General features: G+C 46.4%; 4 protein-coding genes across 4 annotated transcripts; all 4 read left to right on the top strand.

Moving 5' to 3' along the window:
* Positions 1 to 483: 483 nt before the first annotated feature.
* SPPG_07690 (RecQ family ATP-dependent DNA helicase) lies at positions 484 to 4,430 on the top strand. Its single transcript, XM_016755846.1, has 16 exons — positions 484 to 642; positions 702 to 1,318; positions 1,389 to 1,418; positions 1,488 to 1,565; positions 1,638 to 1,645; positions 1,711 to 1,794; positions 1,848 to 1,896; positions 1,962 to 2,075; positions 2,140 to 2,152; positions 2,218 to 2,301; positions 2,362 to 2,897; positions 2,955 to 3,121; positions 3,179 to 3,399; positions 3,457 to 3,740; positions 3,814 to 4,012; positions 4,074 to 4,430. The coding sequence occupies exons 2-16, from the start codon at positions 1,174 to 1,176 to the stop codon at positions 4,255 to 4,257; spliced, it is 2,196 nt and encodes a 731-aa protein (XP_016604898.1). The 5' UTR covers positions 484 to 642; positions 702 to 1,173; the 3' UTR covers positions 4,258 to 4,430.
* A 214-nt stretch (positions 4,431 to 4,644) lies between these two features.
* On the top strand, positions 4,645 to 6,313 carry SPPG_07689 (small GTP-binding protein domain). Its single transcript, XM_016755845.1, has 6 exons — positions 4,645 to 4,861; positions 5,133 to 5,328; positions 5,409 to 5,602; positions 5,670 to 5,750; positions 5,818 to 5,930; positions 6,006 to 6,313. Exons 1-6 carry the CDS (start codon positions 4,825 to 4,827, stop codon positions 6,027 to 6,029), a joined length of 645 nt encoding a protein of 214 aa, XP_016604897.1. The 5' UTR covers positions 4,645 to 4,824; the 3' UTR covers positions 6,030 to 6,313.
* Positions 6,314 to 6,904: 591 nt separating this feature from the next.
* On the top strand, positions 6,905 to 8,666 carry SPPG_07688 (uncharacterized protein). The gene is made up of 4 exons (XM_016755844.1): positions 6,905 to 7,137; positions 7,205 to 7,372; positions 7,462 to 7,587; positions 7,646 to 8,666. Exons 1-4 carry the CDS (start codon positions 6,999 to 7,001, stop codon positions 8,647 to 8,649), a joined length of 1,437 nt encoding a protein of 478 aa, XP_016604896.1. The 5' UTR covers positions 6,905 to 6,998; the 3' UTR covers positions 8,650 to 8,666.
* Positions 8,667 to 9,078: 412 nt separating this feature from the next.
* SPPG_07687 (uncharacterized protein) lies at positions 9,079 to 12,302 on the top strand. The gene is made up of 6 exons (XM_016755843.1): positions 9,079 to 9,518; positions 9,589 to 9,629; positions 9,695 to 9,760; positions 9,836 to 10,586; positions 10,644 to 11,588; positions 11,651 to 12,302. The coding sequence occupies exons 1-6, from the start codon at positions 9,314 to 9,316 to the stop codon at positions 12,133 to 12,135; spliced, it is 2,493 nt and encodes an 830-aa protein (XP_016604895.1). The 5' UTR covers positions 9,079 to 9,313; the 3' UTR covers positions 12,136 to 12,302.
* Positions 12,303 to 12,375: the final 73 nt, after the last annotated feature.

Raw genomic sequence — 12,375 nt, 5'->3', positions numbered from 1 at the left:
TCAGCACTCTCTGTGAATGAATAGACATTTTAGATGATGATCCAACATGATCCAACAAGAAGTTCCATATATCTGCCAATCGCAATCCTGCAACGTCAAAATGACGTTCGTTCCGGATACGCCGCAGCATTGGTGGTATCAGTAACAAGATGCCCATCGGAAACTCCCGACATGGTCGCGTGGTATATCACGTATTTTTGATATTCGACCTCCTTCTCACCTGTCCGAAGGGGCCCCTGAAGAACCACGGAGGACCAAAGGACCAGAGCATGCATAGTGTGGCGGTGATTGAAAATGGCACTAGAACTCATTATTATCCGGATTAATCCGGTTAGTCATATCGCATAATCAGCACCCCCGCTGTCGCCCAAAGCGGTGAGGCATGCAGCGGTGTAGCATGCTAATGTAATGTTGTTTTTTTTTAAAACTGCGGTGAGGCGCATGCCAAAGGTCTATAAAAAGGGGGCCTTTGCTGTCTCTTCCCTCTTTCCTCTTTACCCATCCTCGACTCACAAGCATCTGCCCAACTCTCATCAATCATGAGAACACCGATGTGGTGGTGCCGAGGACCTCGCCCACCCGACTACAACAACAACATAACTCCTTGCAAACATTGCTACTACTATGCTGCAACGATCGCAGGTATGTGTTGTCTTCGTATTTTCCCACGCGTATTCCGAGTCTAATTCTGGTTTAATTAGTATCTGAACATCCTCCGACTAAAGAATTTCGGAATCAAGGGCTTAGTAGGATTTCTCTCGTGTGGTGGGCTTAGTTACCCGGTTAGAACAACCGTTATGTATTGCATGTGTAATTGGGCCTAGTAGTACTTAGTTGTAAGGAGGGAATTACTTGGCTTTTCCGAACCGGTTGTCGCCGGTTTATTCCCTGGTGTAGTAGCTAGTGCCAGTTTCTGTCCCCTCTACACTACCAAGCCCCTGGTGTTAAAGCAAATCCATCTTACATGATCAATGTCACGTGATGAGTCCGATCGTCCTTCACCTCCCGTATGGACATTCGCACGATTTCTTCCTTGCGAGCCAATGTCCCTTCCCATTAGTTCGTATTTTACGAGAAAGCCCGCTCTTCAGTTCGAGAGCCGCTCATCGAGTTCGGGAGGGGTGGTCAACGTTGATGCCAAGAGCACCATCGAGCTGAAGAAAACTCTGCAGAATGGTACAAGCGCGAAGGAACTTTGGCTATCTGTTATTCCCACCAAACATTTATGTATATGTGGGATATCCAACCGTCATTGCAGTATTTGGTCTTTCAGAATTTCGGGGAGATCAAGAGGCTGTTATCAAGGCAGCCCTTGCTGGTATTTGCCAAGTCCTCGTTAACGTTTTTGCAGCGAGCTTCTGATTATTGATAACTCATAACATTACTAGGAAATGATTGCCTTGTTCTAATGCCAACAGGTGCGGGGTGCACAGTTTATTTCTTCCTTTTGGTTTTCGACCGTGGGTTTAGTCAGTTGAATGCGATAGGTGGAGGGAAATCGTTGACATATCAACTTCCCGCGGTGCTCGATCAAGGTGTAACCCTCGTCGTATCTCCACTTCTTGGTATGTGTTAAGGTGAACGGAAAAGCAAGCCACCAATCCAGTACAAAAATCTAAAACATCTCTGTTGAGCAGCATTGATGGTGCGTAATCACGTCCAATTCACGGTGCGTTGAGATGAATCAGCATTGAATGGCTTCTTTCGCAGCAAAATCAAGTGGATGCTTTGAAAAAGATCAATATAAAGGCTGCAACCTTGAACTCTACTCTGAAGGTCAAAGAGCGCAGAGAGGTTCGTGCCTGAAATCATGCAAAACATTGCGTAACTACTCACAACGCTTCCAGGTGCTGACCGATCTCGCCCTGGTCAAACCGAGGATCAAGCTTCTTTACGGTACTAGTGTACTCCCAATCCCTATGAAATGCCTGCCTCATTACTCACTCATTCTATCTGTCCAGTGACACCTGAGTTAATGGCAACGGATCACTTTCGGACGACTCTCGAGAAGCTTCATCAGAGAGCCATGCTATCACGGCTCGTCATTGATGAAGCACATTGCATCTCAGAATGGGGTAAGTATGACTCTTTGAACTTGTCTAGTCGATGATTCTTAACAATATCATTTGGCACGGCCAGGCCACGATTTCAGGTACGCTCGCTCTCCCCTCTGAGAAACACTCTATGCCATGTATTTTCTAAGACTTTGACTTGCAGGCACGATTATCGAAAGCTGAGTTGGTTCAAGGAGACCTTTCCCAAGATTCCAGTGATGGCATTGACAGCGACGGCCACTAACAGGTGAAGTCAGTTGGAACTTGCGATGTCGCAACGCTCCTCGATATCAACATTCCCATACAGGGTCCGTGCCGACATTATCAAGCAGCTCCACTTACCTGCGCCACATTCGCTCAAGCTTTTTGTGTGCTCCTTCAACCGACCCAATCTTCATTACGAGGTCCGATTTAAGCCGCGCTCTAACAACGATCCCTACCCGGATATACTAAGCTTCCTCAAATCTATTTACGAAAACCGACGAAAGCGGATCGAAGAGACGAGTTCAAAGGAGCGGGTTGAAGGTGTCTGTGGAATTATTTACTGTGCAACGAGATCCACATGTGATGATGTTGCACAAAAGCTGCGAGTGGATGGCGTGCGAGCTCAGAGTTATCATGCCGGATTAAAAAGTTCAGAACGGCATTCTGTATTGAAAGCGTGGAGTGGAACAGATCCTTTCAGTGTGGTCCGTGATAATGACGCAGAGAACGCGGTGACAGGGGGAGGACACAGTAGCGAGGTGGTGGATGTGGTGGTAGCAACAATTAGTTTCGGCATGGGTATCGACAAAAAGGATGTCCGATTCGTGATACATTGGGATATGTCGAAATCTCTTGAAGGTGCGAAACTTGGTATACTGTCGTCTCTTTTTTCAGCAGTAACTGATGAAGTATCAGGATACTATCAGGAAAGCGGTCGCGCGGGTCGCGACGGCAAAGTCAGTCGTTGTATATTGTATTATAGCCATGAAGATAGAGATCGCCATACGTATTTAATAGGGTTGGAGAATGAGAAAAGAAGAGCGAAAGGGTTGCCACCATCGGAAAATGCTAGCTTTAATAAGGTACGTTCTGCTGGGGCTGAACCTTCCCGTCGATTTCTGTAATGAACATACGTCAAGATGGTAGAGTATTGCGAGGACGTAAAAACATGTAGACATGTCTTTTTCGACCGCTATTTCGGTGCAGATGAGGCTACCCTGAAAGCCGAGATTTTATGCCCTTCAAAGCGGTGCGACGTATGCAAAGATCCAATAAAGTTGGAGAAGGAAAAGAAAGCTGCTTTGGTTACACCCGGAAGTTCTGAAGATTTCATAACAGGGCGCCAGTTCGAGGCCGGAGGGTATGCTCAAGTTAACAGTGGTATTCAGTTGCCCGAATTCATTTTCCATATCACCAGGAATATGCGCTTGAGGGATGGAACGTGGATAGGACCAACGGACACGAACAAACGAACTCGTCAGAATGACTCCTCACTCGATTACGGGTTTGATGGAAGCTCAACCAGTGACCCCAGAGCCAGGAAAAGAGAGCGACAAGAAACCGGCTGGGAAGATATTCAAGATGATTATGATGCGTCTAGTTTTGGCTTTCGGAGAGGGTCGGGTAAAGCCGTAAAGGAATCGAATGCAACCATCTTTGAGCAACTGGGTCGGAAATCAACTCGCAAGGATGCCGTATTTGGTATGAAATTTATCGCTCGCTTATTATTGCCCGTATAGATTAGATGTTGATCAAGCCGTATGAATACGTCTAGTTAGCGCAAAGGATATGGCCAGAACAAAGTATCCTCTGGTCATGACCTCGTCGCACTCGGTTGCAGACCTGAAGGTCCAAGATCGGGAAAACGCCTTTCTTCAATTATCTAAAGCTCTGGACGGTACACTAAATGTCCAAAACGATGAATGCTGGGCGTGGAGAACCGATGATGGATTACTAGATCGCGGATTCCGCAAGTACGTTTAATTGCATCCAAAGCCCTACTGAGTTCAAATTCACAAAGATAATCTCTTGAAGGGCCATCATCGAATCCACTGCAGCTGCTATTGAGAGCAGATGTTTTACGGGGTCCAAACTTCTTGTAATGTACAAGCATACCTGGATGCAGCGCGTTCGAGAGATCAAACGGTTAACTAGTGATGCGGAGGGCCTCGTTAGAGAGCTGTTGGAAGAGGAACGACACAAGCGTTTTGAAAAGTAATTTTTAAAATGTCGTGACATTTGACAAAGGGGATTATTACTGCGTACATGTCATCTTTGTCAAGACTGTAGTGATGCAAAGGAAATTCTAACAAATTTAAAAGTGTAGTATACGGCAGATTCTGAGATGATGTGAATAGATAACTGTGGATTGGCTGGCGACATATTGTTTTGCATCACACTGTGTGCGCAGGATCCATAAAACAGGGCATTCCAACCGAGGATCTTGCCTTGAACGTCCAGTCTGCAATGATTAGAAGGTTTAAAAGGGAAGCCCGTCCTTTGGATCTCCAATGTATTACGCAAAAAGTGTGGCGGGGCGTGCCACATTATGGCTCAGCTGACCCAGCGCAATCACGAGCATTTTGAATGCACCGACAGCGGATTGACCGCTTTGGCACCCTCAGCCTCTTCACTCGCTCTGTACATTTTGGTGTTTTTCTTTTAACCAGCACTTTGTATCTCGCGTACACATCTAAATCGTGCAAGGATCTTATACTCGCGTTTCGTGTATATCTGCACGAGATTGATCGATTAGAGTTCGAGACGTCATTTATTCGTAGATAAGATGAGCAAGGACGACGAGTACGATTACCTTTTTAAGGGTAGGTTCTGTAGGCATGTATGTGATAGGAGGTGTTGGGGTGCTGTATGTCCGTGCGCATGCGGGTGAGATAACAGTAGGATTGAGTGGTATGCAACGGCCGTCGCGTGTGGAAGGTTATGGATGATTGTAAGAATTTGCAACGCGAAAGGGTGTCAAGCTTCGGTTTGACCGCATATTCAGATGATGCAGATGCATATACTTTTGCAAATGACCTTTTATAACATCTCACACCGACATGTCACTAATGTATCTCAAATTCTACCTCAAAGTTGTTCTTATCGGCGACTCGGGGGTTGGAAAATCCAACCTTCTCGGCCGATTCACCAGGAACGAATTCAACCTCGAATCCAAATCTACCATTGGGGTTGAGTTTGCGACGCGAAGCATAAACGTTGATGGAAAGGTCATTAAAGCACAGATTTGGGATACGGCTGGGCAGGAGCGGTACAGAGCTATTACGAGCGCGTATGTCATGTCGCATTCTGCTACTTGGGGTTGAGGGGCAGGTGTTGCGGAAGGCTAACATTAACTGCGTGTTTTACCAGTTATTACCGTGGAGCTGTCGGTGCTCTCCTTGTATACGACATTGCAAAACAACAAACCTACGAGAACGTGAACCGTTGGTTAAAGGAGTTGCGAGACCATGCTGATACCAACATCGTTATTATGTTGGTGGGGAACAAGAGTGATTTGAAGTATGCAAGGGCGGTGCCAACGGAGGAGGCTAAGCAGTTTGCCAGTGAGTGATGGTCGGTTAGAGGAGTGTGCGGGAGACTTGTAGATAACCGGTCCTCTCCCTTTCGTAGCCGAAAATGGTCTCTCTTTCATCGAGACTTCTGCTCTGGATGCGACAAACGTTGAGCTTGCGTTCCAAAAAATTTTGACGGGTGGGCAAGATTGGAGGCAGCGCTTCGATTTGGCTGAATTTTACTAAATTTGAAATATCTGTTCCAGAAATCTACCGAATTGTTTCCAACAAGGCGCTCGAATCGGAAAACAACGAGCGTGGCGCAGGGCCTGGAGCTGGGCAGACCATCACCGTTGCTCCAACAGACACGAATGCTCCGGTATGTGCTACCTTCTTTTTCTTGCCAGGTGATCCATCATTCATAAGGCTTCTTTTTTTTTCGTCGCGCGTGCAGAAAAAGGCGGGAGGATGCTGCTAGATTGGGGGATCTGTGTGCTGATCCTTGTGCGTTTGTGTGTGGTTTAAAACTTTTCTCTATAGTGTTAGCGAATATTGCCAAGTCTTTTTCTACCTTGCGTGTTTCTTTGGAAGGGGTGCATGTGCAAAGAGTTTGACTGGACACTTGTGCTAGGGAGTGGAAGTGGGAGATCGTCATCTCCTTCTTGTTCAATGGATGGCTTGCGGGCGCCCGGTGCAAATACCTGTAATTGCGCCAGGTTTGCCAGTATTCTCAAAGCTAGAACCGCTTGATGCAGTTCCAACGCATCACCCACCTCACCCATCTAATTGGCATGAACTCTCGTACAGCTCGTGGGTGCTTTCATGAGAGGTATAAAAGCGGTGAGATCAATCTGCTACGCACAAGGCATCTGAGCATATCAGACCCAAACTGATCTTCAGGATGATAACGAGTCTTTATATACAGTCTCACTGACACCTGCCCACGCCACACACATGCCCACAAGCACAGTTTGCATGAGATTGATCAATTATCTGGCAGGACTTTGAACCTCACGTTCACTTGAAGTCAGGAACTCATGATAAACATCTGCCATGCTAGACTGACCAAATCAAGCTTGAAAGATAGTCTGCTATTGACGAATCATGACATGGCGGTGCCGGCCGAAGCCTGAAAAAGATCTGAATGTCAAAGCACATTGACGTTGTGATCACATAAGCAGGTGGCGCAGTGATCGCCCGCACTTTTGGGGTGAACAGTTTCTTGCCAGATGTCTGTTGGGTTTGCTGCTTTTTGGGTCTTTGGTCCAGTGGTAACCGCCGTATGGAACACTTACTTTAATGTTGAAGTGATCTCCACATGTGACTCGCACCACTTTGACTCACGAGTAATGTGACTGAATAAGCCCCATATGTGGCGGATGACTTGATGACATGCCTTCATTAAAGACCGTCTTGTTTTGTCTGTTTAACAAAGCGCTCTGCAAGAATGACCAATTTCTCTCCATCTGCTGGATCTTTGTCTTTTCCATCAGATCAACAAAGAGACGAATTTCAGTATATGACGACATTTGGCTTAATTGATGATGAAGGTGTTGAGAGGAAGGATAATCAAATGGTGAATAAAGGTTGGCACTGCTAGACCGTCAATTGCAGAGGAAGGCCGAATTTAACTGCAACTTGCAAAATGAGTAGATGGAATGGAAAAGGCACAAAGGGAGATGACAGCCAGTCTGCCAGACACGGAACTTTCACAAAGCACTATCCGTGTGCCAAGTGGAAAGCAGCCTACTAAAATTCGGACGCTGTTGAACAGCCTCAAGAGGATTCACATCTTGCAGGGAGTCGAAAAGTCATGCCCAAGTAAGTGATTTTTTTCCTGGCATTAGGGAGATTTCATCTAGACGGCTGTTGATTGACCTTACCACACAATGTTGTATTGTGCATGCCAGATGTTGATCAAGCGTCTCCCGTGCCTGTAGTGAACAAGTCCAATAATTTCGCAGACACGAGTCCAAGCACAGGTACCAGTGACAAACAAAAACAGCCACCAGTATTTGCCTCAGATCAATCAAGATGTAAGTATGACTGTTCCTCATTCGTACATGAGCATACTGCTTATGCCTGGCACGTCAGTTGTAAATAGCACTGGAAAGTGGGCTGTTCGCACACCAAAGATTGTAGCGGACCCCACCGTCATCCCAACAGAGCATACAGCAACCCAACGTCCCTTCTTCAAGGATTGCTCTGTAGAACAGAAAACGCATGGAGTAGAAGACTCGGAAGATGGGGAAGCTGAAAATGCGAGTGGTGATAACCATACGAATAGAGGAGCAGATGCAAGTACAAAAGATACGCACGTGTGTGATGACGATCGTCAAGTAACTTCAGATCAAGATACGCAAACAATCCCCAGTTTGGACGCGCAAGCTGAAGCCTTTGACAAGCACGATGATGCATCACAGGCCTCTCGTGTGGCCAAATTCCGCATCCTCGCACTTGTGTCTCAACTACTCCACGTCCGTCGCCTATGGTCGGCGCTACGATTAGAGATTCCCCTTCATTTAGCGCGAAAGACTGGATCGTTTGCGCGGCAAACCCTTGAACATAATTCAGATTCTGAACCTGCTAGCGTGAGCAAAGCCTCGCAACAAGAACCTGCCCAGCTGACATCTTTAGAACAGAGCCTAGCAATCCAACGCTCACTCCAGAGCCTTCAGTCCCAATTAGACGCCACGCAAACCTCTCTGGGAGCATTAGACCAATCCACGCAAAACCGACACTCAAATATGGTGTCAGCACTCGAACGTCTGCAGACGATGTTAAACAATTTACAAAATATTGTCGAAAAGCGTCATTCAGATTTGGACACTGTACTCAGTGACCAAATAGCAAAGACCAACAAACGCATTGATCAGAATGTGATGAGAGCGGAAGCTCTCGCAAATCGTATCACGGCCATACGAGATTCTATTGAAGATGGACTGGATCGGATGGTCATGAAGAGACGACATGAAAGTGAAATGGATGAAATTGAGGAAAGGAAAAGGCATAAATGTAAAGCAGTAAATGGATGGGCCGTGGGCTGTGGAGCGGGGGTCGGTGCAATGATAGGATATGTGATAGGATTGGGAACATGAGATTTTAGCTCTGAGCATTTCCTATCCGTTCAACTTAACCCTTTCATTTTGTAGTGAAGGTCGTTTGCTGGCAACAGCTGTCAGTTTGCTTGTTTTGGTCCATATGACCGCCTCCTTGCCATAGCTTGTAGCGGGGGTCTGTGAAGCAATGCAGCAAACCCTCTCTTAACTGACTCGTAGAACCGCGATCATACGTTGCAAATGGTAACTAGTTGGGCATCTCTTTTCAGTCAAGACAGGCCAATCCTTTTGTCAAAGGAATCGAAATGGCAGCACATGCAAGCAAACTATCAACCCATTCGTTGTCCTCTTGGTTGGAAGGAGGATGGGGGCAAATCTAAACAACCCCTCAAACTCCAAACCAAAATGATGTCAGTCAGAAAAGTCAAAAAGTCAAAAAGCAAGCGCAAAATTCCCTAAAATCGCAAACAAAGGGCAGTTAAATAATCGGAAAATGGACAAAGAGTTTTTGTTGTACGATTGCCGTTGACTCCAACACTTTGGGACGTCATAAACTGAACGCTTTTGGAACACTTTTTGGTTGCACGCTTTCTGTGACATTCCGCAGCAGCAGCAGCAGCAGCAAGCAGAGAGTTGCTCATTACAAATAGCCTCATTCAAAACATTTCATACATTGCATTGCAATGCATTGAACCTCGCACCAATGCATTTCCTGTCCACACTCCTCTTGGCGTCAATACCCACTGCGATCGCATTGACCTCGTCCCCACTACCATGGTCACCCTGCTCCGCGGATGGAGACGCACAACTCAAGATTTCAAATGTGCAAGCGACCTATGATTCCGAGACGAGGTTAATTGACGTATATGGGGAAGGAACGACACAGAAAGCACTCACGAATGGGACTGGTATGTATTGCTCAAGAGACAGCGTCAAGGGATCTTGCTCATCCTGCATCCATTCTCTATTTGGCTCTAGTAAAAACGAATTTGGCGGTTATTGGGTTCGAGTATTGGGAGGTGAGTGAGCAAGTGTTGAGTACGATGGTGCGAAAACCCTTCTAAACGCATCACTGCTTGTCCAGAATAAGGAGGATATTTGCAATTCCGTTCAATGCCCTGTTGCCGCGGGCAAATTCATTTTCAACAAAGTACGGATAACCTCTCTTTGCTTATAATGATCACGCTATGCAGCTCGCAAGAGACTAATATAATCTTTAATTCAGAACATATCCCTTCCAGCAAATGTGCCATTGCTGGACTGGAAGCCCCGTATCATATTCCAAGATGCGACATCGGATGAAATCCAGCTGGGCTGCATCAGCATTCACCTTGGCCTTAGCTACTCGGTCATCAATTACGTCGGAACTTGGGGATCCGTCTTCACCGCAGTAGCAGCAGGGGTAACGACGACAATCGCTCGATTGATGAGATTTGGTTACCATCCTACGATATATGATCTCTCCTCGGGGTGGGCACCCACTGCTCGTTTGCTGCCATCGCGTATTGGTCCCGGCTTTATGGATGTAGCGCTTTTGGCTCAGTTCGCAGCAGCATCTGGGCAATTGAACTTTGATTACCCTATTATCTACCAGGACTTCGTTAGCCGGCTTGCCTGGGCAACTGGGACATGGAACGTGGGTTTTATTACTTCCATTGCCAACAATATTCGAGGAGGTGGAGTGGAGACTCTACGCCAAGAGACGGAAGATATCAAGGCACGCACTGGAGACGTCAGGTTGAACAGGCGGCAGACGCAACCGGCCAATGGGACCAGTACACCGACGCCGGTGGCCAAGCCAAAGATTGCTCCAACGAACGGCATAAAGCCGGATGGCTTTGTGACAGGGTATGATCGCTATGCGGCAATGCTGGGATTACATCCGAAAGATATCTTCCTGCATACCTTGATACCATTTGTGCTGGTGGTGTTGATCGCATTTGTATCCTGTACATGTCTTGCTGTGGCAAGAGCAGGTATGTTCACATCATCCGTGTTTTTTTTAGATTGCGATTGACGTTTGTATTTGGTAGTGGTACGTTCTCGTCACCACCTCTCACAAACGGATGCTTTCTCGCATGATGACCAACATCACCACATCCGTCACTATCTTGGTGGATGGCTTGTTCGCATATTGATTCTTTTTTATTTCGGCCTGACGTCAACGAGTTTACACCAACTTACACTGTCCGGTGAACCGTCTATTGTATACACCCTTGCTGGACTGGTGTTTGCTACCTTGGGTGTCATCGTACCTATAACCATGACTCTCCGCCTCATTGCCATTGCACGAATGAATAGGAGGTTGGACGACGAAGATCCAGAAATTGCAGACCAAGTTTATGCTCGCAGTATTCGAGACAACATTGGAAGTTTTACAAAGGAGTCAGTACCTGTGGTAGGAAGTGGAGCGTCCATAAGATCCTACTCGGAAGATACCGTTGTGGCGAAAGAAGCCGCCCAAGTGTATACTCGCATGAGAGCACTATCTGTATCCACTGCGGGTACGAAACCTGGACCCGAGTCAGCGTCGAGTATAATAGCACCCAGATTGCGAGCATTCTCCGTCTCTTCGAAACGCTCAAACCAAACCGCTGCTACCTCCGCATCTCGTTCAGCTTCTTGGCCACTTCCCCCTCTATACCTTTCGCAAAAGTTTATGCTCCTCTATGGCCCTTTCTTCAACCAATATGATCCGACTCACTATATCTCACATGCCGAGTTTTTGATAGCTCTGACCTGGTGGTTACGGGTGGCACCCGCCTTTTCGGTGGGAATTCTCGGCAAACTGATACCACCTTATCTCCAGTTTGCGATCATGATTAGCGGAGATGCAGCGTTATTTGCGTACTTGATATGGAAGAATCCTTTTGTCGGAAAACCGGCGAATCGTTGGCAGCTCTTCTTGGTGTTTTGCCGGAGCGGCATATTTTTCTTTCTCTTTGTTTCCTTTTTGTTTAGAAACGCCTGGCATATTGGTGAGTGGTCGGACTTCCCGGAATATTTTATTCGAAATTATTGACGAGGATCCTTTCTTTAGACTGGATTGCCCAATTGATCTCATACATTCAGATTCTGTCCATAATCGGCATACATCTTCTTTTCCTCACAGCTGCCGGTCTCAAATTCGTCTTTGCAGCACTGAAAGGTTTCAAGCGTAAGGAAGGACCTCCAATTGCTCTTGCAACGGATCCGGTCAATGTAAGAGTGGAGGACGATAAATCGGAATCGTCCCAGCCAAGTTTACCTCGTGAGCCGATGGCAGGTCGGAGAATGGGACGCAGCCGAGTTGGTACGGTACAGCGAGTACTGGAAACGCCCAAGCTGGTTAGCTCCCCCGGCACGATCCAGGATGACGATGCAGAATACTTTGGTGTAATTAAACCCAAGAAGAGTGAAATGAGAAGTGCGGGTCAGCCTATTACTAACAAACGCGACGAGAAACCTTCTGAATCAAATGCAATTGTTGAACAACGGGATGCAAAAACGGTTATCGAAGACGGGAATCCTTATTTAGATGTATAAGTTCTTTCGAATCTTCTGACTTGTGTATATTATTAGGTAAATTAGATATCATATTTTAGGACAGTAGAAGACATGTAATAAAGCGATAGAGATTATATGTATTCACGAGATTGTGGAATAATTATAGGTATGCCTTATCCAAATATAATATTATGTTAAAATCTGGCACGTATCTTTTAGCACCTATATCTTTGCAAGTTGCAACCACAGAGCCCGAAAGTTAGCCACGAGACTTCCTTT

The sequence above is a fragment of the Spizellomyces punctatus genome (genome assembly GCF_000182565.1).
Source record: "Spizellomyces punctatus DAOM BR117 chromosome Unknown supercont1.17, whole genome shotgun sequence".
Lineage (NCBI taxonomy): Eukaryota > Fungi > Chytridiomycota > Chytridiomycetes > Spizellomycetales > Spizellomycetaceae > Spizellomyces > Spizellomyces punctatus.
This window is presented reverse-complemented; position numbering and strand designations above follow the sequence as displayed.

Bases quoted from the DNA above. Each gene is read 5' to 3' on its own strand.
- SPPG_07687 (XM_016755843.1), top strand. From the start codon at position 9,314: ATGCATTTCCTGTCCACACTCCTCTTGGCGTCAATACCCACTGCGATC. The intron at 9,630-9,694 runs GTGAGTGAGCAA...CTGCTTGTCCAG, and splicing joins TTGGGTTCGAGTATTGGGAG to AATAAGGAGGATATTTGCAA. The intron at 9,761-9,835 runs GTACGGATAACC...TCTTTAATTCAG, and splicing joins GCAAATTCATTTTCAACAAA to AACATATCCCTTCCAGCAAA.
- SPPG_07689 (XM_016755845.1), top strand. From the start codon at position 4,825: ATGAGCAAGGACGACGAGTACGATTACCTTTTTAAGG. The intron at 5,329-5,408 runs GTATGTCATGTC...GTGTTTTACCAG, and splicing joins TACAGAGCTATTACGAGCGC to TTATTACCGTGGAGCTGTCG. The intron at 5,931-6,005 runs GTATGTGCTACC...TCGCGCGTGCAG, and splicing joins CAACAGACACGAATGCTCCG to AAAAAGGCGGGAGGATGCTG.
- SPPG_07688 (XM_016755844.1), top strand. From the start codon at position 6,999: ATGACCAATTTCTCTCCATCTGCTGGATCTTTGTCTTTTCCATCAGAT. The intron at 7,373-7,461 runs GTAAGTGATTTT...TGTGCATGCCAG, and splicing joins AGTCGAAAAGTCATGCCCAA to ATGTTGATCAAGCGTCTCCC. The intron at 7,588-7,645 runs GTAAGTATGACT...CTGGCACGTCAG, and splicing joins TGCCTCAGATCAATCAAGAT to TTGTAAATAGCACTGGAAAG.
- SPPG_07690 (XM_016755846.1), top strand. From the start codon at position 1,174: ATGGTACAAGCGCGAAGGAACTTTGGCTATCTGTTATTCCCACCAAAC. The intron at 1,419-1,487 runs GTGCGGGGTGCA...TGAATGCGATAG, and splicing joins CCTTGTTCTAATGCCAACAG to GTGGAGGGAAATCGTTGACA. The intron at 3,741-3,813 runs GTATGAAATTTA...GAATACGTCTAG, and splicing joins TCGCAAGGATGCCGTATTTG to TTAGCGCAAAGGATATGGCC.